At 38.6% G+C, this 24,945-nt stretch overlaps 1 protein-coding gene across 1 annotated transcript; it reads left to right on the top strand.

Moving 5' to 3' along the window:
- Window positions 1–20,634: 20,634 nt before the first annotated feature.
- Window positions 20,635–24,945, top strand: LOC145578416 (ATPase 8, plasma membrane-type-like). The gene is made up of 12 exons (XM_081635730.1): window positions 20,635–20,691; window positions 20,893–21,012; window positions 21,201–21,437; window positions 21,511–21,825; window positions 21,922–22,368; window positions 22,496–22,618; window positions 22,717–22,821; window positions 22,941–23,250; window positions 23,341–23,855; window positions 23,943–24,299; window positions 24,380–24,561; window positions 24,849–24,945. The coding sequence occupies exons 1-12, from the start codon at window positions 20,635–20,637 to the stop codon at window positions 24,943–24,945; spliced, it is 2,865 nt and encodes a 954-aa protein (XP_081491856.1).

Here is a 24,945-nt window from a genome sequence, read left to right as displayed (position 1 = left end):
CATTGCTATTGCTTTAAGACTTGTGTGTTGTTTTAAACCTTCATAGATATTTTGCTTTCCTTAATTTAAAGCATCCCCCACCAAACCAAGAAACCTCAAAAGACGCTTTCACCTCGTCGGTCCCGCTTGTGCCCGCTTTGAAGTATCGGCTGTCAAAAGCCCTGACTCCGCACCCATTGTTGACGAGTGCTTCTTTGAGATACCCTTGGTCCGTGTTGCTGTGTGCTCACGAACCTCTTCTGCAGATGATCTTAAGGTCAACACGACCACAATGTACTTGGTGAACGATGTGAAACTCTGGTGGCGAACCAAGTATGCCGACATACAAGCAAAGAGGACGTCGGTAGATACTTGGGAGGATCTAAAGAAGGAGCTCATAGCCCAATTTTACCCGGAGAACACCGAATTCGTGGCCCGTACCAAGTTGGCAACCTTGCAACACAAAAACTCTATTCCGGAGTATGTGAAGGAATATTTTTCATGCATGTTGGAGATCCACGACATGTTTGAGAAGGACCGGTTGTTTAATTTTGTTCGAGGTTTGAAGGATTGGGCCCAGAGAGAGATTTGGCGCTAGAAGATAGACACCTTATCGGGGGCCATAGTGACAGGCTAAAGTCGTATCACCTAATCAAAAGTAATTCCTAAAACCACTAACTAATAATAGATAGGGAAGTAGGGTCGAATCCACAAGGAAACGAGTCTTTCTATTCCTAATTAATTATTATAATCTAAATTATTAAGTAACCAAAAGTTGTTATTTGAAGGAACTATACTACGAAGAATATGAGTAGGGAGAAATAAAAGTAGGGAGGAATCAAATAATAAAAGACCTAGGGCATAGGTTCACCAATAAATAATATTCCAGGGTAAAACATAACAATCAAACATCAATGCATCAATTAATCAGATCGTAAAGGGCTTTCGCTACGTATTACAATCACAGAGTTAATTTACCGGTATTAAATCTCATCTCTCGAATCTCGACCTAACCATTTATAAATTAGTCTGCCTATTGAAACTAGACCTAAACATCAATTCTCATCTCTCGAATCTCGAATCAATATTGTCAAACTCATGCATAAAGATCAGGCCTAATCTAGTCATAGAGCATTAAATCAATCAATAGAAAATTAATCAAGCATTGACAATCAACAACAACAAATTACCCCTTCATATTATTTATGGATCCCCATAAACCCTAGAAAGAAAACTACTCAGATATAATTAAAACTAAACTAATCAAAGCAATTAAAGGAGACATAATGAAAGAAATAAAGTAAATAGCTGAGACTAAAGAAGAAAAAATCGTTACCAAAGTAATCGGAATTAAAGAGTTGAATTAAGAACAAAGTTGTAGAGAGAGAAAATAATCTAAGTAGAGAGAGAAAGTCTAAAGGAGAAGGTAAAAAAAAGAGTCCTAAAAAAAGATACTAAACTTGCTTAGCGGAAAAGTATTTATATTAAGCAAGAATCCTAAACTAAGCGAACTTAAACGACGATTAAAAATCTACTAATGCCAATGCGCGCCTGATCGGGCGAGGCACCGCCCGATCGGGCCCGCCTTTTTACTCCCAATTAATGTTTCTCTTCTCGCGCCCGATCGGGCGCGCCATCGGGCGGAGACCCTTCGGGCTACTTGGACTCCTTGTTTAGGCTTGTAACTCGGCCCAAACCAAATATCCTCCTTGGGGCTTTAATCATTCGGTCCAATGCCTCATCTTCTCATAAGTCGAGCCCTTAATCACCGGTTCGATGACTCTAACCGATCTTGGGCTACGAAAGATGGTCGTGCTCCTCCAATGCTCGTAGTCGCTCCAAAAAAATCCCGCGAAAATGCTCCAAGAGTGCAATTCCCTATAAAACTCAACCAAAACTACGAAAACACTAGAAAACACATATTAGTAATAAAAGTGGCTCTAAAGAGCCAAAAACACTACCAATTATGACCAAGGGACGGAGGTAAAATACTATATAAATTGGACACATCACATAGCCGCTGCCAAAAGGTTGATGGACTACTCGTCGGATAAGGGATTAAACCAGACAAAAGGAACTAGTGGGTCAGCATCAAGTACCCCAAAGAGCAACACCGGGAACTCTCAAGTAAGTTCAAACAGTGTGGGGAGTAGATACAAAAGTGGGGGAGACAACTCTTGAAGAAATAGAGCGTTCCCGTCGCCTAACAAAGGTGTAGCCTCCAACTCCACCTCGTGGAATAAGCCCCTCACTTGTATACTTTGTCGCGGGGCTCACAAATGGTTTGAGTGCCGCCACAAAGGAGAAATCGACAACCTTCAGAAGAAACTCTCCTCGATGTCATCCGAACATGAGAAGGTAGAAAGTAAGTAGGAAGAGAAGAATGGTGAAGAGGAACCCTCAAGACTGTGTTCAGTTCATTTCATGTGCGCCATGGGAGCAGACACACAAGCTAAACACCCACCAAATGAATTGATTTACGTGGAAGTGTTGATTAATGGGAAAAGAATTCAAGCTATGGTGGACACTGGAGCCACCCACAACTTTGTCACCAAAGATATTGCTAGCCGGCTGGGGTTGAAAATAGTGCGCGGCGGGGGCCGTATGAAAACTGTCAACGCGGAAGCTCGCCCGGGCTATGGTACCTCAACGAACGTGAAAGCAAAAAATGGAGAATGGAGTGGTACTCTCAACTTCACCGCGGAAGCGATGGATGACTTTGAGATAATATTGGGAATGGAGTTCCTCCATGCTAACAAGGCTGTAATCCCCCGTATTTTTAAATATTTTATAAATGAAATTTTATTTTATTTATAATATTTATTTGTACTTTTCCGGAATTTAATTTTAAAAGTTTCAAATTATTAATATAGGTCGAAAATTATTTTAGCACAAACTATTTTATGAACCTATATTCTACAATTCATGATCATACAAACAAAGCCTAATCTATTTCATTTACCTAATTGGCCCATTAATTTTATGAGGCCCAATCTTCTTACTTACCCTTCAACATTCTATCCTATAAATACCCCATTAATCCCCAAAATTTTCCCTCACAAAAGGTTAGTCTAATTTTCTTTCCCCTTTATTTTCTTTATTTTATTTTTCCTTTATTTTATTTTTCTTTTCTTTTTTTTCCTTTTCTTTTTCCTTTTCTTTTTCTTTCTTTCTTTCTTTCTCATCCTTCATGTGAGGAAGTCCTCACTGTTGCTGCTGCCTTGCTACTTCTGTCCGCCGCCCGTACCTACCGAAAACCGGCGTCGACCACCGGCGGTTTGCCCAGCCACTGCCGGCCACCTATCGTGGCCATCCTTCCCTTTATTCCTCCTTTGTTTTTACTACTTGTTTAATTATAAATGTATTAGTTTTGGGTTTTGATTTTACAGTATAAAAATTATATTTTTAGTATCAAATTCATGTTTTTGATAGTTTAAAGTTATAGTTTCAGATTATAAGTGTGTTAGATATTTTCAGATTTTATAATTTTAAAACCTAGGGTTTCAATTTATCTAAATTGGGATTTTAGGGTTCTTATGATCAATTAATTTGGGGCTTTTGTTCCTATTGGATTTCTATTGATTAATTAAGCATAAAAACATGTTTTAAAGGAAGTTTTAAGGAGTTTTAATCAAATTTATATTGCTGGAATTTTATTTAAAGAAGTAGTGTTGTGATTTTAATGAAAAGGTGTATTTTAAGGTTTTCATGAAGGAAATTTAAAGAACTATATATAAACTTTTGATTTTAATTAAAGGGAAGTTTAATGTTGTTTATAAATTGGATTTTAAAGGTCTTAAAGTAAGTTAATATTGTTGTAAATTTGATTGTTTGGGTATTGATTGAAGTTTTATTGTTTGGTTTAGGAGAGGAGTTTATTGAAGGTGATTTCTAGTTAGTAAAGTTATACCAATTCATTTCTCTAGGTACGTACGAGATACGAAATCTTGCCTTTATATGCATGTTTAGGGATGTATCGAGAACTTAGTATCATGTATAGAGAAGACTGGGCTTAATTGTTTGGTTATACATTGTGATTTTCGTATATTGTGTATGAGACATGTTTGAGGTATAAGTATATGACTATGGTTGTGGGTGATGTATAAGTGATTTTCTTATCAATTGGACATGTTATGATTAATTAAAGTTCATGAATTCTTGGTTGTTTATAAGAGGAATTAATTTCGATAATGGTTCCATGAGGTTAATTTTTAATGGGAAATTCTCTTTGGTAGACTTGTGTTAATTTAAATTCTCAGTGGTAAAATTAAAAAATCGTTAATATCCTTGGTAGACTATGTTTTAAAAAATTAATTCAATGGTAATCTTAATTAATATAATTAGCATTTGGTTAACCATGGTTAATCAGTCTAATAAAAAAAAGCTGGAAGTGACTAAAATACCCCCATTTAATTACCCCCAACCACAAATGTCAAATCAGTTTATTTCTTTGACTCCAAACGATCAGCCTTCCTTCTTCATTTCCTTGCGCGACATTGATGAATGCTCTGAAGAAAATCGAAAGTTGAGTGTCAAATTTTTCGAGCTTTAAAATTCTGGGCTTTATGAAACAATTGTTCTGGGTATTTTTTTGCAATTATTAGTGGGGATTAAACACATTTTGAGGGAAAATTGAGGAAGGTTTGAGGGTTTTTGTTCGTGAATTGCGTGGAGTGGAAAGTGGTTTGTGCTTGACGATCTGCAGCAAAGTTTGAATTTTTTCAGAGAATCTCACCATTTGTCCTTAATTGAAGCAAGGTATGTGCTTTATTTGCATATAAGGTTTATGCATGCTCTGTTTTTTTGGTTAATGGGGTTATACATGAAATGTAGTTAATCGTATTGGTTTAATTTGGTTGCCTAGGGTTAAAGCGAACTTTTTTGTTTGTTCAGGGTTAAATTATGTGGTAATATGTTGTATTGGTATGTTATTTAGGTCAGATTCTTATTGATGTCTATTTTGGATGTTGTTTGGTTTGATGATGCAGAATGGTTGACAAAATTGTACTACAATTTCAGTACAATGGTATTGATGTGTCTGTTGTGGTTGATGATGTTGATAAGGTTAATTTGATAGACCTTATTGTAGAGTACTGGGAAATTGCTAAGGAGAAAAATATAGAAACACCAGAACACCCCACCTTTCAGTATGTGTTCAAAATGAAGCATGTGTCTTTACTTAGTGATGCTGATTTGATGAAGATATTTAGGAATTTACCTGAAAAACTGAGATATACATATGGGTTGGGTATGGTGCTAAAGATAGTAAAGTTGTTGCAGCTGCAAGATCTTTAATGAGTGGAAAGCAAAAAGTGAGTGAACTTGTAGCTAATCCAGTTGTTGAACCTACAGCTGACTTAGTAGTTGATCCAGTACCTAAAGTAGTAGCTGCTCCTAAGAAAGAACTCACACCTAGGAAGAATAAGCAACCTGAGAATGTGGAAGCTGTAGTAGTAAGCAAGGCTGATTTTGATAGACATGTAAAGAGTCTAGGAAAGTCAAAGAAGGTGAGTGAGCATGTGAGTGAACCTGTGAGTGAACCTGTGAATGAACCTGTGATTTTAAATTATGACCCAGATCAAACATGGGCTGAGTTAGAAGCTGAATTGGAAGCAAACCCTATACCTAAGGGGAGAGGGAGGGGGAGAGGCAATGGTAGAGGGAGAGGTAAAGGGAAAGCATCTGAGAGAGGGAGAGGCAGAGGTAGGAGCAGAGGGAGAGGGAGAGGGAGAGGTAATGCCTTGGAAAATTGGTTCACTATTTCCCCTACACCATGGCCAACTGAGCAAGAAATCCAACCCCAACAAAATGACCAAACTGATGAACCAATTGATGATCAATACCAAGTGCCTCATGATATCATCACTCAAAATACCCAAGCCCAACCATCTACACAGTCCCTGGTACCTCCTTTGCAAAACATTGGTGAGTTTGGACCTAGGGGTAATTCAGGTGAGAATCAATCATCAAATTCATCTAGAGTTTCTGCCTTTTTTCAAAAGAGAGTGCCTAGAACAACTGCTAAGAGAAAAGGGATTGTGATTAGCACAAGTACAAGTGGGGGGGATAGTGAACAACAAAATGGGGATCAGAATAGGAATAGGGAGGTTACTGTTAGTTTAGGTGAGGACAATGATAATGTAAGCTTGGCTTTAGTTGGTGAGGATGGTGACAGTGAAGATGAGGGGTACATTCCTAGTAGAGGGGATTCTGATGAAGACATGAGTGATGAGTCAGAGAATGTGAGCCTAGATGATGAAGATGACTTGCCTAGGGATGAGTATGGGCCATTGATTGAAGACAGTTATGATCCCTTTGAGGATGAGGAATTTGAGTGTGAGAATGAACGAGACAACTACTTAACAAAGCTGTATAATAATGGAGAGGTGTATAAGGATGAGGGGTTTGGGAAAATAGTTCTAAAGCCATGGCAGCTGTTCATGGACAAGCAACACCTAAGGGATGTTGTGAGGGATTACTGCATCCAGTGTGGATTTCAAGTGGTTGTTGAGTGGTCTAGCAACATGAGATATTGTTGTAGATGCTCTGATGTAAACTATGGCTGGAGATTAGCTGCTTCTGTCCTTCCAGATGGGTGTACTTGGGCAATCAAAAGTATACAAAACCCAGAACATACATGTGCAGGACTGGAGACAAGGAATAGTATGGTGAATGTCAAGTGGGCTATGAGGGTTTTACTTGAAGATATAAGGGCAAACAATGATGTTCCTGCCAAGGCTTTGAATGAGTTGCTGTGGAAAAGGTATGGAGTGACAATGGCACAAAGCACACTGTATAGAGTGAGGACAAAGGCATTAGTTGAAATTCATGGTGGGCATGATGTCTCTTATAAGGCACTGCCTATGTACTGTGATGTGATCAAGCAGCTTAATCAAGGTTCTTTAGCAAACTGTGCATGGAAGAGTGTAGGTCCTGATAGGCCAATGGTGTTCAATAGTATTTTCATTGCCTTTAAGGCATCAATAGATGGGTTGAATGCTGGCTTCAGAAGCTTAATTGGAGTGGATGGAGCTCATCTCAAGGGCAACTATGGTGAGGTGTTATTGTCTGCAGTTGCCCTTGATGGAAATAATGAGATATTTCCTGTAGCATGGGCAATAGTGGGAGCTGAAGATGCTGACAGCTGGAAGTTCTTTCTATATCACTTGAAGAGTGCTCTGGAACCAAGTGGCAGAGGTGATAATTGGTGCATAATCAGTGACAGACAAAAGGTATTCATCCTATTCCCTAGTTTGGCTTTAATTCATTGATAATTGCTCTGAATTGGTATGTAATGTGAACACTAATAACTTTGTTTGTCTCTGAAGGGTATTGATCCTGCCATTAGTGACATATGGCTAAAAGTAGGTAGAAGATACTGCTGCAAGCACTTGGTCAAGAACTTCAAGAAGGAATTTCCTGGTTTGCTTATGTTCCAATTGTTTTGGAAGGCTGCTGGAGCATTCAATCCATTCACCTTTAAGAAGACAATGGAAGCATTACAGAAGGCAAATCCATTAGCACTAGTGTGGCTAGCAGTGCTTGGACCACAATCAAGATGGTCAAAGCATGCCTTCAATCCAGAAGTTAAGTGTGATACAAACAAGTCTAACTTTGTAGAAAGCTTTAATTCTACCCTAGGCATTGATAGATGCAGACCAGTCCTGACTCTGCTAGAAGGTATTCTCACTTAACCTTACTTATTTGATGTTTATTCAATTCAACAGCAGTGATTGCTTATATATTCATCCTTGTTGGTGTTTCAGGTATTAGAAGAGTTACAATGGTCAGAATGGCCACCAGAAGGGAGGCATGTGAGAACTGGAGAGATGATGTGTGTCCTAATATAATGAAAAGGATGCAAGTTATTAGCCATGAATCAAGGACATGCAAGAGTTTGAAGTCTGGAGATGGTGAATTTGAAATACTTGATGGAAGATCTGTGCTTCCAGGAACCTAAGAGAGAAGACATGTGTATGTAATGCTTGGCAACTTACTGGATTGCCTTGTAAACATGCCATGAGAGCCATTCTGCACTCAAATGAAGACCCTAAGTGAGTGGTATTTTGTCACAAGGTATAAGTTGGCTTATGGCAACTCTATCAAGGCCATACCAGATGTGGAGCAATGGCCTGACAGTCCTTACCCAGAGATTGCCCCACCAACTATGAAAAGAGGAATAAGGAGACCTGCAAGGAATAGGAGGAGGGAAGAGGGTGAGCAAGCCAAAGGGAAGAGGTCTAGAACTGTCAAGTGCAGCAAATGCCAACAGTTTGGCCATAATGCACAAACCTGCCAAGGTGGCTTGACTGGTAGACAAAAGGTGGCCCTAGGTGAAAGCTCTGTAGGTCAGACCAACAAAAAACAAACAACCAGGAAGGGCAAAGGGGCATCTGTCAGCCAACCTACACCAGCACCAGTGGCATCACAACCATTAAGAGTTTCACCAAGGAAACAGAGAGCAAAGGGTCCTATCTCAGCATCACAGCCATTAAAAGTCTCAACTAGGTCTAAGAGAGCTAAAGGAGGGGTCTCAGCTTCTCAGCCTGCATGATGTTTGTCTTAGGAGTAGTTGGTCAGAAAAGTGTATTTTTTTGCTTCTTACTTGACTGTATTTGTCAAACTTGGATATGATCTGTTTCATGATGTCAAATTCTGTTTTTTTGGACAAGACATTTAAATTATAAGTTGATGTAATATTTTCCTTTTGGCAAATCAATGACATATCAGCATTATTGAATGAGTATTACCAATTTCATGTCACAAAAAAGCTTGCAAAAATTCACAAAATTAGTACCACTTTAAGGTGTCAAAAATGCTAGCAGATTTTGACAATAGTAGTACCAAATAGTATGTGTAAATAATTGCTTGCAAGAATTGAGAAACATAGTACCAATTTCATTGATTCATTGTTCATTTAACAAACCAAATTACATCATTTCCATACCTAATCCAGAACATCCAACATCCACATTCTAATTCATACTAATACACCAAAATCATCACTTACAAACAACAAATAACATAATAAAATACATTATCAAAGCCATCTTCACGATTAGCTTGATGAAATTCATCAATTCATCCAGCCTTGAAGTAACACCAACAACACCACCTTGTTCAACTTCCAATTCATCACCAACCCTTATTATATCCTCCTCCTTCAACCACGCAAAATAATCGCACCCTCTGCACTTGTAAAAGAGTCTTCTAGGGTTCTTCGTGGTTTTTGATATCTTCACAGCAACCACTTGAGGGGGAGAACAGTTGCAGCGCATATGCCTAACCCAAGCAATCCTATCGTCCATGGTGATTGGCTTCAAGGAAGAAGATGAACGACTGTTCTTCATTGGCTCTTAGAGAGAATTTGGGGAAATCGATTTCTAGGGTTCTTACAAAAAGGGGGAAATCGATTTTCATTTATAAAAAAAAGGGGAATTCGATTTGGAGGGAAATTAGGTCTGCTATTAGGGTTAAGTTAGTCATTAGATGCTTAGTTAACCACAGTTAAGCTTAAAATGCTAATTATATTAATTAAGATTACCATTGAATTAAATTTTTAAAACATAGTCTACCAAGGATATTAACGATTTTTTAATTTTACCAATGAGAATTTAAATTAACACAAGTCTACCAAAGAGAATTTCCCATTTTTAATACTCTTTCATGAATTAATTATGATTTGAGTAGAGGGAGTTTATTAAAGTCTTATAAGACGAGGTTAAAGTTTTGGGGTACTTTATGCACTCAAGGTGTTTATACACCGAGGTAGTTAAAGGAATCAATAATAAATGTTGCTTGTCACTAATAAATCAAGAATTGAAATTGGAAGTTTGCTTTACTTGATTGAATTGATATTGGATTGATTGTATTGTTTTGCAAATGAGTCATCACTAAGTCTAAACTTGTAAATCACGTAAAGTGCAAGATGGATGAGTAATAAAACTCTGGATTTGTGCACATCTGGAGTAATGACAATCAGGGGTTGGGGTACACGGGGTATTAGCCGTGCACTTTTCTTGAGGTCGTTTGATCTACGAGTCTCTTATTTCAAATACTTTTCAAAAACTAGGAGTTAGATGAGATCTCATACTAGCTACGGTCACGGAGTCGCGCCCGTAGTCATTGGATGTTTTATTGATGTTTTCGAAAGGAGGCATGGAGTTTTTCTTTTATTGATGTTCCAAATGGAGCATGGGATGGACAACCTTGTCTATTGCTTAATCCAATGATTATAATGAAATTAATAAATTGTCATTAAATAGAGGAGTCTTAGTACGTAGTATTTGAGTCGTTAATTAAATTGTATGTCATGATTGATTATTAGTAGCATGTTAGGGATTTCTTATTATATTTCGCAGCTTGTATGTACTCAGCTTTGCTGATTGCGTGCTTTTCTTTGGTCATGGCCTTCGCCTTTCAATGACTCTGTTATGATCCAATTTTTACACTTGTAATATTGGGGAGCAGATTAATCACAGGTATTTGCATAAAGTGGGACTTGCATCTAGGTGGTAGGATTTTGAGTGGAGTGTTGGTTGCTTTTCACAACTTATTTTGCTACTTACTTTTGAATTCATTAAACTCGGTTTCATTTTATACTACTTTTATTAATTTGGGTTTTGAATAAGGGCCTTAATGGTTCCAAGTTGTAAGATTTAATTTGGTTTTGTTTATTGGTTTTGAAACTTATTTATAAATGAATTAATTTTTCCGCTGTTAATTTCTGAAATAGCCTTAACGTTTAAACACGTGGCGGTAGCACGTCAGTAATTCTCTTGGATTTTATTCAGGGTACTTACAGGTTTAAAGAGAGAATTATTGGGGTGTTACAAAGGCGGTTCCGATACCCCACCTGGGCTCCTTACTTGTTGCCGGCACCCATCCCTGTCTTTTACGAACATGCTCGCAAGTTGAAGCGGGAAAGGTTAGAAAGGACCCATCTTGTCAGCGATGCAACTCAAGAAGGGAATGAGGAGGAATGAGCCAACATTCCTTGCTACTCTCTCGACGAAGGAAGATGAGACAGCGACAGACCTTTCTCTTGCCATGGAAGGGTTACTCGAAGAGTTTGCAGACCTCCTCCCCAAAGAACTCCCGAAAACTCTCTCTCCTTGGAGAGCCATCGATCATACCATAGAGTTGGTGCCTGGAGCCAGACCTCCTGCATGGAGCCCTTACCGAATGGCGCCTCCCGAGCTAGCGGAACTATGCAGACAGTTGGATAAGTTACTCGAATTCGGGTTCATTCGACCCTCTAGAGCCCCCTTTGATGCACCAGTTCTTTTTCAGAAGAAACAAGATGGGAGCTTGAGATTATGCATCGATTACTAGGCTTTAAACAAGCTGACGGTGAGGAATCATTACCCCATACCTTTGGTGGCCGATTTATTCGACCAACTGGGTGATGCTATTTACTTCACCAAACTGGATCTTCGGTCGGGTTATCATCAAGTTCGAATTACCCAAGGAGACGAGCAGAAGACGGCCTGCGTCACCAGATATGGAGCTTTTGAATGGTTGGTTATGCTGTTTGGGTTGACTAACGCTCTAGCAACATTCTGCACGTTGATGAACCAAGTCTTCCACGAGTACGTTGATAAATTTGTAGTGGTCTACTTGGATGATATTGTGATCTTTAGCCGCACCCTTGAAGACCACCTGGATCACTTTAGGAAAGTATTTTTGAAATTAAGAGAACATCATTTTTTCGTGAAGCGGGAGAAATGCGCTTTTGCGCAAAAAGAAGTGAGCTTCCTCGGACATTTTGTGGGCGGAGGGCGCATCAGAATGGATACGAAGAAAATTAAAGTTATCGGCGATTGGCAAGCACCGAAGAATGTTTCAGAGTTAAGATCTTTCTTGGGGCTAGCTAATTACTATCGTCGTTTCATACAAGGATATTCGGCAATCGCAAGTCCCCTCACAGATTTGTTGAAGAAGGACAGAAAATGGAGCTGGGCAGATGAGCAGCATGGAGCGTTTCTCAAGCTTAAGGAAGCAGTGACGAAAAAGCCTGTCCTAAATCTTCCGAACACCAACAAACCATTAGAAATTGAGACTGATGCATTAGATTTTGCGCTAGGTGGGGTCCTTCTGCAAGAAGGCCACCCAGTCGCTTATGAGAGCCGGAAGCTAAGTGGAGCCAAGAAAAGATATGCTGCTCAAGAAAAGGAACTTCTGGCTATCGTCCACTGCATGAGAGGGTGGAGGCACAATCTGATGGGAGCCAAGTTCCTTGTTCGCACAGACAATACTGCAACAAGCCACTTCCTTACCCAATCGAAGCTAACAAGGAAGCAAGCCTGATGGCAGGAAGTGCTTGCTGATTTGGATGTGGAGTTCACCTATAGAACAGGAGCCATTAATCGAGTAGCGGATGCATTGAGTCGGCGAGCTGACCTGGCTTCAGTGCAGAAGTTGTCCCCTCTGGCCTCTAGCAATGTTTCGACCTTAGTAAAAGAACAGGTTAAACAGCACCTCCTCGAAGACCCCATGACGAGCACCATCAAGGGATTGATTGAAGAAGGGAAGACAAGACGTTTCTAGATGGACGGTGATTTCATATACACCAAAGGCAACAAACTATTCATACCAAAGGCAGGAGGCTTGCGGAGGATGCTTCTGAAAGAATGCCACGATACCCTATGGGACGGACACCCCGGTTGGCAGAGGACATTGAGCTTGCTGTCCATGGGGTATTACTGGCAAGCAATAAAGGAGGACGTCATCAACTACACCCGAACTTGCTTGGTTTGTCAACAGGACAAAGTTGATTGTCAGAAGCCTGGAGGTCTTTTAGACCCTCTGCCCGTTCCGGCACGTCCGTGGGAGAGTGTATATATGGATTTTGTTAGTGGTCTACCTAAGATGGATCAATATTCAGTTGTAATGGTGGTGATCGACAGGTTTTCAAAGTATGCTACCTTTGTCCCCATGCAGAAGGCTTGCGATGCTGAGGAGACAGCAGCGTTGTTTTTCAAACACATTGTGAAGTATTGGGGGTTTCCTCAAAGCATCGTTAGCGACAGAGATACAAGATTCACGAGCATATTTTGGACGCAGTTGTTCAAGCTAATGGGGTCAAACTTAAACATGTCTTCAAGTCACCACCCCCCAATCCGATGGGCAAATAGAGAGATTCAACGGGCTCTTAGAGGAATACTTGAGGCATTTCATCAGCGCCAATCAGAAGGACTGAGTGAAACTTCTTGACGTTGCTTAACTCTGCTTCAACGCCCAAAAGAGCTCCGTATCCAACAGAAGTCCGTTTGAGTTGGTGATGGGCCAACAACCTCTTTTACCTCACACCATAATAACGTCAGAAGAAGGGAGAAGTCGCGAAGCTTGAGAGTTCAAGAAATAGTGGCAACAAAACAGGGAAGTTGTTCGCGCTTACCTGGAGCGGGCAGTAAGGAGAATGAAGAAGTGGGCCGATCAAAATAGAAGGCCACAAGAGTTTGATGTTGGGGACATGGTAATGGTTAAGGTCTTACCAGAGCAGTTGAAGTTCCTCATAGGGAGAGATCGCAGACTAATCAGGAAATACGAAGGCCCCATCCGCATTACTAAACGGATTGGGAAGAATGCATACAAGGTTGAACCCCCAGCGTGGATGAAGATACACCCTGTCTTCCACGTCAGTCGTCTCAAGCCCTATCATCCAGATCAAGAGGACAGCAACCGCAACACCAGCAACCGCGCCAACATCCAAACCAGGACGAGGACCACACCAGCAACAGACGATTAATCTTTTATGTTTTTGCTTTGTAAGTCGACGAGGTCGTCGACAGCTTAAGTGGGGGAGGATGTTAGAATCCGCCTCTCCCTCTATGTATCCCCTTTCCTTTTCATTATATTGTACCTTCTAAGTATTTTCTTTTTACTTTCTAGACTCTAGGGAGAATTATTGTGTTACTGTAGTTTCAGTGTTCACTAGTATTTTTCTATGCAATCAATATAAAGCTCTTTAAGGAGTGAATGGTTAATAAATCAAAGCTCCTTACCCCATTGCTATTGCTTTAAGACTTGTGTGTTATTTTAAGCCTTTATAGATATTGTGCTTGCCTTGTTTTACAGCATCCCCCACCAAACCAAGAAACCTCAAAAGACGTTTCACCTCGTCAGTCCCGCTTGTGCCCGCTTTGAAGTATCGACCGTCAAAAGCCCCGACTCCGCACCCGTTGTTGACATGTGCTTCTTTGAGATACCCTTGGTCCGTGTTGCTGTGTGCTCACGAACCTCTTCCGCTCTAGGCTTGCTGTGTCCAATAGACAAGAGCGCGTCGCACGATCCGGTGTCAGAACCCTCGGACCGTGACACCTTGACACATGTCATCTTTTTATTGGTTTTGACAATTTAATTTGATTTTTTAAAATTTATTTAATATTTTTATTTTTTTAAAAGATAAAAAATAATAAAAATGACTTTTATTATTAAAAAAAAATAAAAATAAATAAAAAAAAAATAAAAAACCACCACCTAGCCACCACCTTCCCCACCATCCTGCCACCATTCCACCCCCCCTTGCACGCAGCTCCCCTCCCCCAGAAAGAAACCCGACGGCTGGCGTTTTCCTCACCCCCTATTCCCCAACCAGGCCGAAACTCCCACACAACCCTGATTCCACCCCTTCCCGACCACCGCAGCCAACCTCCACCACCCAAAAATCCCACAAATCGCAGCTAAAGAACTGCAACCGACCTTATTCTTCACGAACAATAGCCTTTTTGTCGTTCCCGATCCTCGAATCTAAGGTATAATATATTACTATTAACATCAACAAAATTAGTTTAGTAGATAACACTAGATGTCTATATCTATAATCCAATACAAATCTAAGGTATCAGTAGTATTGTTGTTGTGTGTGGTCTAGAAATCTATTCTTACAGCCAAACTTCATTACAAGATGGTTCCCAATAACCTGTAATTTGTGTATGTTTGCACTTTTGCGAATAATTTTAGTGGAGATTTTAGTTTGTTGTTCGATTAATTTTTGATATTTATTAAAAAAAGCATTTATAAATAATTATTCACTAATATGGCTACTAGACCTGATCAAGCCCCGCCTGAAAAATACTCGAGTTCTTTTAGATAATTTGTTGCTTTGCCTATTAGTGTAGATTATGACATTATAATTTCTATATATTTGATTTGTATGTTTTATCAAATTTTATTTGTTGGATATAATTAATTTTCTTAAGAAAATTAGACTTATCGTGCATGGCACGGGCCTTAAGCTAGTTAATTCCCTATATTAATTACTTGTCATAAAGGTTCTCCTTCAGTAAACACATGTTTGCTTATTATTGAGAGGATTTATTTTGGGAAATAATAGGATATATTTTGTGACCATATTTTATGACAAGAATATCTTTGGGTGATCTTTTGTTAGTTTCCTAATTCTATCTTGTTAGGTAAACCTGTACTATTTATTGGCCTTCATAGCCATCAATGAGAATCAAGCTATTGTGTTTATTCAATTTAGCATGGTATCAAGAGTAGGTTGAATAAAAAAAAATACAATACATTTTTTTCGGTGAACTATGGAGGACGGCAGTAATCCACTGCCACCAATTTATGAGTGCAATAGTAGTGCTAGATTTGCCAACAATCAGATTATGAATTCGAGTAGGCAATTATTTCCAAGTGAACAATGGCATACAATTACAAGTTTGGTGGGTAATACCAAAATTTTCGAAAATTGTTCGAATAATAAGTTTGATGATACCTCTTGGATTATTGATACAGCAGCCACGCATCATGTTACAAGATAAAAATCTTGCCTTTTTGATACAAAGAGCTTTGAATGTTCTGTAGGGTTACTGAACGATGAAACAGTGTTGACTTCTCTTATTTGTTCGTTTGTCGGACAAAATCACTCTAACTGGGGTGCTCTATGTCCCTAATTTAAGTTGTAATTTACTTTCTGTTTCACAACTTAATGATGAGCTTAATTATATTTTCCAATTTAACTCATATATGCGTGCTATACAGGATCAAACGAAGGAGTTAATTGGAACGAGAGCTCGGAGGGACAGATTTACTATTTTAGCAAATCAGATTCCGTGCATCATGTGGGTGCTATTGACACAAGGTCTAATTTGGAGCTATGACATCATCGTATGGTCATCATTCCGAGAAAGTAGTTAAGTTGCTTCCTACTGTTAATTGCAAAGATAGTCTTGATAAGGGGTGTGAGGTTTGTATGCGTGCAAAACATCCTAGAGATAGATTTCCTTTGAGTGATAATAAAGCGTCTAGAATATTTGAGAAAGTTCATTATGATTTATGGGGTTCATATATCATCATGTTTCGTCGTGCAGAGCTCGTTATTTTTTGACAATTGTTAATGATTATTATAGAGAAATGTTGATATAATTATTGATTGATAAAACTGAGGTGTTTCGTATATTTTTTTCGTTTTTTGCTATGGTAGACAAACAATTTTCCCAGACAATTAAAGTTATGAAAAGTGACAATGGTACCGAGTTTAATTATTTGATTGATTTTTTTGCTGCCACTGGGATTATTTTTCAAACCTCTTGTGTGGGTACACCGCAACAAAATGGGAGGGTAGAGAGAAAATATAAACAAATTTTGGAAGTAGGGAGAGCCTTGAGATTTCAAGCCAAATTGCCCATTTATTTTTGGGGTGAGTGTGTTCTTGTTGCAGCTTACTTAATTAATCGAACTCCTAATCCTTTACTTCAAAACAAAACTCCATTCGAAATTATTTTTAATAAACCACCTCATTGTGATGCTATTCGCATGTTTAGGTGTCTTTGTTTCGCTCACAATCAGAAAGCGAATGGTGATAAATTTACAAGTCGTAGTAGAAAATGTGTTTTTGTGGGTTATCCCTTTGGCAAGAAGGGTTGGTTATTGTATGACCATGAATCAAAAGTATTTTTTTATCTCGAGATGTAAAGTTTGTTGAGGGTGAATTCCCTTATGATAGTCCGGAGGAGGTGAATATAGTGCCACATGGTGACACAAATGGTGAAGTGCATGGGGATTTTTAGTGTTTGATGTGTTTGATAATAATTATGGAGATTCAAGGGTAGAAATTGGTTGTTCAAATGAAGTTGTGCAGGCTGCTCCGAGCATGGATCAATCAGCCTCACACACAGAGCAACCTGCGGGCGCAGGAGATCCCTCGGCTGGGCAGAATACTCACCCAGCTTCTGCTTCCCCCGCAGGAAATCCTAGGGTCGCGAGGTCAGCAGCATGGCACAATGCTGGCCCTAGCGAGTCTCACAGCAGCAGCACTTCTACTGCCGAGCAGCATTAGGCTCACACTGAGCAGCCCACGGGTATTAAGCCGTTTCAACTAGAGGCCTTGGGAAGGGGTCTTCGTGAGAAAATTCCTTCGGTTAAGCTTCGAGATTATGTAACTCATTCCGTTTTTGCTAATAGTCCGTCTCCGTCCACTCCGTCCTCCAACACTCCTTCAGGTACGCCATATCCTTTAGCACATTGTATAAATTGTGACATGTTTTCTATGAATTATCGCAAGTTTCTTGCAGCCATAGTTCGGGAAAAGATCCAAGATCTTTTAAGGAAGCCATGAAATCTGATGGTTGGTGACTATCTATGAAAGATGAAATAAGGGCATTAGAAGATAACGAGACTTGGACCATCAAGCACCTTCCTCCCGGCAAGAAAGCTCTAGGCAGTCAATGGGTGTACCAGACGAAATTTTTGTCTAATGGTGAGATTGAACGTCTAAAGCCTCGCTTAGTTGTCTTTGGTATCATCAACAAGAAGGTATAGATTATGGTGAGACTTTTGCACCAGTTGCAAAAATGACTACAATTCGGGCTTTTCTTGCTATAGCTGCTTCTAAAAATTGAGAGCTTCATCAGTTGGACGTCCATAATGCCTTTTTACATGGCTATCTGGATGAAGAGGTGTACATGAAATTACCTCCCGGTTTTGAGAGCTTGGATTCGAGTTTGGTGTGTCGCTTGAGAAAGTCTTTGTATGGGTTGAAACAAGCTCCGAGTGTTGGTTTGCAAAACTGACTACGGCTCTAGAAGGGTACGGTTTTCTTCAGTCTTACTCTGATTATTCTCCTTTCACATACACTAATGGCAATGTTCAGCTTTATGTCTTAGTTTATGTTGATGATCTTATTATTTATGGGAATGATTCTGCTGCAATGACTGTGTTCAAGGCATATCTTTGTGATTATTTCAAGATGAAGGATCTTAGTCATTTGAAGTATTTTTTGGGCATCAAAGTTGCTAGTAGTAAATCTGGTTTGTTTTTGTGTCAATGAAAATACACCTTGGATATTACTTCAGAAGCAGGGTTATTAGGGGCAAAGCCAAGTGGTTTCCTAATTGAGCAAAATCACAAGCTTAGCCTTGCTAGTGGTGAGTTACTTGCGAATCCTGAGTCTTATCGCAGACTGGTAGGGCGGTTAATTTATCTCTCTGTTACTAGACCAGATTTGGCATATTTTGTTCATATTATCTCGCTGTATATGCAAGAGACTCGCAGTGAGCACTGGGAGGCAACTCAGGGTAGTTCGTTATTTAAAAGGCACCCCGAGATAAGGTATTTTGTTAAGTGCAGATAGTGACCTGACTTTGCAGGATTGATGTGATTCAGATTGGGCGGCTTGTCCTCTTACTCGTCGTTCGTTGACAGGTTGGCTTGTGTTTCTTGGTCATTCTCCTCTTTCTTGGAAAACCAAGAAACAACCTACAGTATCTACATCTTCTGCTGAGGCCAAGTATCTATCCATGGCATCGATCACAAATAGTTGAAATGGTTAAAAGCCTTACTTTTTGAGTTTGGGGGTCTAACACCCTAAGGTGATCAAGTTGTTTTGTGATAGTCAATCTGCCTTACATATAGCCAAAAATCCAGTTTTTCATGAACGAACAAAGCACATTGAGATTGACTGTCATATTGTTCGTGATGCTATTACAGAGGGCTTAATTTCTCCATCCTATGTATCCACTAAAGCACAATTGGCGGATGTTTCTACTAAGGTGCTTGGGAAGACTCAGTTTGATAACCTTCTTTCCAAGTTGGACATTTTTGATTCCCATGCTCCAACTTGAGGGGGGTATTGAGAGGATATATTTTGGAAAATAATAGGATATATTTTGTGACCATATTTTATGGCTAGAATAACTTTTGGTGATCTTTTGTTACTTTCCTAATTCTATCTTGTTAGGGTAAATTTGTACTATTTATTGGCCTTGGTAGCCATCAATGAGAATCAAGCTATTATGTTTATTCAATTTAGCACTTATTAACCTGTACGATCTAAGGAGGGCATGATCAAATGTTTATTTGCTATACTTTTTGAGCTTAAGTTTAGGTCAACATAATAAATTTTGAGATATTTGAGCTTTTTTTTTTTTTTTTTTTTTTGACAGTTGAGATATTTGAGTTTTAAAGTTTAAAAACACCCAAATTAGACTCTTGCTTAGATTTTTAGTACCACAAACCAAATTAATTGAAGTTTACTATCCCAAGTTTGAGATTGGCTAGCTTAATTAGACTCTTGCTTAGATTTTAGTATCACGAACCAAATCTGCGACTGCTTTGAAAATGGTCACAATACTGTGACTGCGTAATTAAAAATCGGTCGCATATTTTATATTTTGCGACCGTTTTGGTGACGGTCGTAGAAAAATGGTCGCAATTTGACCGAATTTTAGTAGTGCATAGTGTTTTCAAATATATTGTGATCATCCATTTGGACACCATTGTCATTTTCTAAATTTAATCCGGAAAGAAAATACTATTTCTATCCTAATAATTAAAGTGCACAAATTCTTATATGTTGCTCGTCACATTCTTGGCCAGCTATAATGGGGTTAATCTATTAGTGTTAAGGGTTACTCGGTCACTGTTACATGAAGTTACCTTGTCAATTATATAGGGGTTACTCGGTGAGTGTCAAAGGGGTTACTTGGCCAGTATTATAGGGGTTACCTTTTTTTTTTTTTTTTTTTTTTTTTTTACAACCGGACATATGGTATGGGTTACCACATACAAGACGGGCTAATTAAAGTGTACAGTTAGAGTAACTTTCTAATGTAAACCAAGCCAACAAGGATCGAAAATTCCAAAAAAATTCATAAATGAATAATGTTAGATTGTATTATTATAATGTAGATAGTAAATAAAATATAACGAAATCTTATTATATTATAGATACAGTGATTTAATTATCACGCTGTCAATATGACTAAATGGTAATTTGGTGTCTTTTATTTCGTGGAAGGCGTAGAAAGGGTGTCAAATTTTTGTGAGGGAAAAATCGATTCTCAAAATAAGTAAATGTTTGATACCAACCATCTAATGTTCAAAATTAGGCGTCCCGAAAAAAAAGCTAAAACCATCAAATATATATAATTGTAATAAGACATATTTGTTGTCCTCCAAAGAATAAGGAATCGACCTAACATCTACGAGTACTATTCTATTTTGTTTGTCTTGTTTCTAAGTAATTCCAACTTTTGCTCTCTCCTTTCCAATCATAAGACAACAGGCCTTCTTATTGGGGGATAAAATAAAATTATAAATTGGAAAAATAAAGATAGATATTAAGTTTGTGTATGTTATTCGTCATTAGGAGCATAATATTTGATTGTAGAGAGGGAAGTCTCTCTCTTCCCATCCATCCAAATGGGCTCTAGTGGAGAACTCTCTCTAGAGCAAATAAAGAACGAGAATGTCGATCTTGTAAGTACCAAGAATTTTGAATTGCGGAATGAGAATCAATTAATTAATTAATTAATTTATTGTCAAGTGTTTCTTGACAATATATATATATATATATATATATATATATATATATATATATATATATATATATATATATATATATATATAAAAGAAAAAAGAGTGTCTAACGGTGAATGCATGGGTTTTAATATAATGTAGGAGCAAATCCCCGTGGAAGAAGTATTTCAACTATTGAAATGTACCAAAGAAGGCTTAAGCTCCACAGAAAAGAATGATAGGCTCAAAATATTTGGCCCAAACAAACTTGAGGAAAAGAAGGCAAGAAACATACTACGTACTAGTATATGATTTGTTTTTTTTTATTATTGTCAAGCTTTATATATATATATATATATATATATATATATATATATATATATATATATATATATATATATATATATATATATATATATATATATATAACATGTATGGAATGCATGAATAAGAATAAAACAATTGTGCAGGAATCCAAAATACTGAAATTTCTGGGGTTCATGTGGAATCCTTTATCATGGGTGATGGAGCTGGCTGCTATCATGGCTATTGTTTTAGCAAATGGAGGAGGCAGACCTCCAGATTGGCAAGACTTTGTTGGAATTGTTGTCCTTCTTGTAATCAACTCAACCATTAGTTTCATCGAAGAAAACAATGCAGGGAATGCTGCAGCCTCTCTAATGGCCAATCTTGCTCCCAAAACAAAGGTACCATTAATTTAATTTACAGGAGTTTTTGTTTTACTTTAATTTTAACGTGTATGTGTATGTGTGTGCCCAGGTATTAAGAGATGGCAAATGGGGCGAGGAAGATGCATCTATTCTAGTTCCTGGAGATATTATTAGTATTAAGTTGGGAGATATCATTCCGGCAGATGCTCGACTCTTAGAAGGGGATCCCTTGAAGGTAGATCAAGCTGCCCTTACCGGTGAATCATTGCCTGTCACTAAGAGCCCCGGTAGTGGAGTCTTCTCCGGTTCAACCTGCAAACAAGGTGAAATTGAGGCTATTGTCATTGCTACCGGTGTCCACACTTTCTTTGGCAAAGCTGCTCACTTGGTGGATAGCACCAACCATGTTGGCCATTTCCAAAAGGTAATGATTATGAATTTTCAATTCTTAATTTGTTGAATTAGTTTAATAGACAGGTATGTGAATTAGCTTAATTTGTTGAATCAATATGATATACAGGTGTTGACTTCCATTGGTAACTTTTGCATTGTCTCCATTGCTGTTGGTATGTTGATTGAGATTGTAGTGATGTTTCCCATCCAACATAGAAGGTACAGGGAAGGCATTGACAACCTCTTGGTTCTTCTAATCGGAGGGATTCCAATTGCGATGCCCACGGTATTGTCTGTGACAATGGCTATCGGTTCTCATCGATTATCCCAACAGGGAGCTATCACCAAGAGGATGACAGCCATTGAAGAAATGGCTGGTATGGATGTCCTCTGTAGCGACAAAACCGGTACCCTTACTCTTAATAAATTAACTGTTGACAAGGCCCTTATTGAGGTCTTCTCCAAGGGTGTAGACAGGGACAATGTGGTCTTGTTAGGCGCACGTGCCTCTAGAGTTGAAAATCAAGATGCCATTGATGCTTGCATAGTTGGGATGTTAAGTGATCCTAAAGAGGTACATATATATTACACTAAGAATAAATATACAAATTTCTCAATATATACTACATATATGTTTTGTTTGATCTACTGTTGTATAAAGTTGTAGATTTAACTTGTTCAAAATTTCTTTTGTCTTGTAGGCAAGAGAAGGAATAGAAGAGATACATTTCCTACCTTTCAATCCTGTCGAAAAGCGTACTGCCATTACTTACATTGACTCAAACGGAATTTGGCATAGGGTTAGCAAAGGTGCTCCCGAACAGGTAATATCTACCAAGAGAAAAGATATTCTAAAAGATAATTTAGTTTTTAAAAAACATTATCTTTATTCTTTTTTCCCCTCTTTTTGTACCTTGTACAGATCATTGAGCTTTGTGACCTCAAGGGTGAGGCATTAAAAAAGGCTCATGCTGTGATTGATAGTTATGCTGATCGTGGACTAAGATCTTTAGCTATTGCTAGGCAGGTAATGCATGCTTTTTTTTTTTTTTTTTAAAGCTTTTTTAGAGGGAAAAGAAAAACAGAGTATTATTTCCTTTTAGTATTTTATTAAAACAAACTTAAATTTCCTCTATCTTGGCTTAGACCGTGCCAGAGAAAACTAAGGAGAGTACTGGCAGCCCATGGGAGTTTGTAGGCCTCTTGCCACTTTTTGATCCCCCAAGACATGACAGTGCAGAGACTATTCGTCGGGCACTTGATCTCGGTGTCAATGTTAAGATGATCACTGGTGACCAGCTTGCTATAGGAAAGGAGACCGGTCGTAGGCTTGGCATGGGCACCAACATGTATCCTTCTTCTACCCTTTTAGGACAAAACATGGACGAGTCTATTGCTTCGATTCCTGTAGAAGAGCTCATCGAAAAGGCTGATGGTTTTGCTGGAGTGTTCCCCGGTATAACACGTACCCTTGTTGCATGTCTCAAAATTCAAAACCAATATAATGGCTTATCTTGTTTTTCATAACACAATATATTATATGCAGAACACAAGTATGAGATAGTAAAAAAGCTGCAAGAAAGAAATCACATTTGTGGTATGACTGGAGATGGTGTGAATGATGCCCCTGCACTAAAGAAGGCAGACATTGGTATTGCGGTGGATGATGCAACAGATGCAGCTAGAAGTGCATCAGATATAGTGTTAACCGAGCCAGGCCTGAGTGTGATAATTAGTGCAGTACTGACCAGTAGGGCCATCTTTCAAAGGATGAAGAATTACACTATATATGCCGTTTCAATTACCATTCGTATAGTGTGTGGGTTTCTGTTAGTTGTCCTTATATGGAAATACGACTTTCCTCCTTTCATGGTCTTGATCATTGCCATCCTCAACGACGGTACCATAATGACAATATCTAAGGATAGGGTGAAGCCCTCCCCCGTGCCCGATTCCTGGAAACTAAATGAGATCTTTGTCACTGGAATCATTCTTGGCAGTTACATGGCTCTCACTACTGTTGTATTTTTCTTTATGGCACATGATACTCAAGTATTCACTGTGAGTCAATCACCATGCTACTAATCAACTAATATGATTTTAGAGTTAGTAAAATCCTATCTAACTAGTAATATGTTGGTTGTGCAGGATTGGTTCGGTGTAAGACCAATCAAGGCCAATGATGATGAACTAACAGCAGCTTTATACCTTCAAGTGAGTATCATCAGTCAAGCGCTCATATTTGTTACCCGGTCAAGGAGTTGGTCTTTTGTAGAACGCCCGGGTATTCTTCTAATGTTTGCCTTCCTTGCTGCTCAACTAGTAGCTACACTCATTGCAGTATACGCTGAGTGGGACTTTGCTAGGGTGACTGGTATTGGATGGGGATGGGCTGGAGTGATTTGGCTCTACAGCATTGTCACATACATACCCCTTGACATCCTTAAATTTGTTGCTCGTTACTCCTTAACGGGTCAAGCATGGGACAACATGATCCAAAATAAGGTAACATTGAACCATACTACACCAATTCAATGCTCATATTATTTAAGTATTTCATATATTTTTAATTCCATATTTTGTAGACTGCTTTCACCACGAAAAGAGATTATGGCAAGGGGGAACGCGAGGTGCAGTGGGTCGTAGCTCAACGTACCCTTCATGGTCTCCAATCACCTGCAAATGATGGCTTGTTGAATGACACCAATAACTATCGAGAACTGTCTGAGATAGCTGAGCAAGCCAAAAAGCGAGCTGAAATGGCAAGGTATATTTAATCTTTAGGTTATAATTTAGTCTTCTTTTTTTCAAATATTTTATAGGTTTAGAATTTCATTAGGGTGTTTTCTTTAGGAGATATCTTTTGCAAAGCATAATGCAAAACAATCTTATTCATGATTAAAATTTTGTTTTTTGTATTTTTGTATGCTGAAAATGAAGTTAATTCAATTTCTTTGATAAGGATGAGAGCGTGATTCCCAAAAATAATTTGTTATCATGTAAAATTGCAAATGGTTCGAACAAATATCAATGAATGGAATTATTTGAGTGCAGGCTGCAGGAATTGCACACTTTAAAAGGACGCGTTGAGTCTGTGGTTAAGACCAAGGGATTGGACATTGATACCATTCAACAAAGCTACACTGTATAA

This window comes from Chenopodium album, chromosome 14 (assembly GCF_948465745.1).
Source record: "Chenopodium album chromosome 14, dcCheAlbu1.1, whole genome shotgun sequence".
Taxonomy (NCBI): domain Eukaryota; kingdom Viridiplantae; phylum Streptophyta; class Magnoliopsida; order Caryophyllales; family Amaranthaceae; genus Chenopodium; species Chenopodium album.
This window is presented reverse-complemented; position numbering and strand designations above follow the sequence as displayed.

Coding starts and splice junctions, on each gene's coding strand:
- LOC145578416 (XM_081635730.1), top strand. CDS start 20,635: ATGGGCTCTAGTGGAGAACTCTCTCTAGAGCAAATAAAGAACGAGAAT. Junction 21,013..21,200: donor ACAAACTTGAGGAAAAGAAG/GCAAGAAACATA, acceptor ACAATTGTGCAG/GAATCCAAAATACTGAAATT. Junction 22,619..22,716: donor GCAAAGGTGCTCCCGAACAG/GTAATATCTACC, acceptor TACCTTGTACAG/ATCATTGAGCTTTGTGACCT.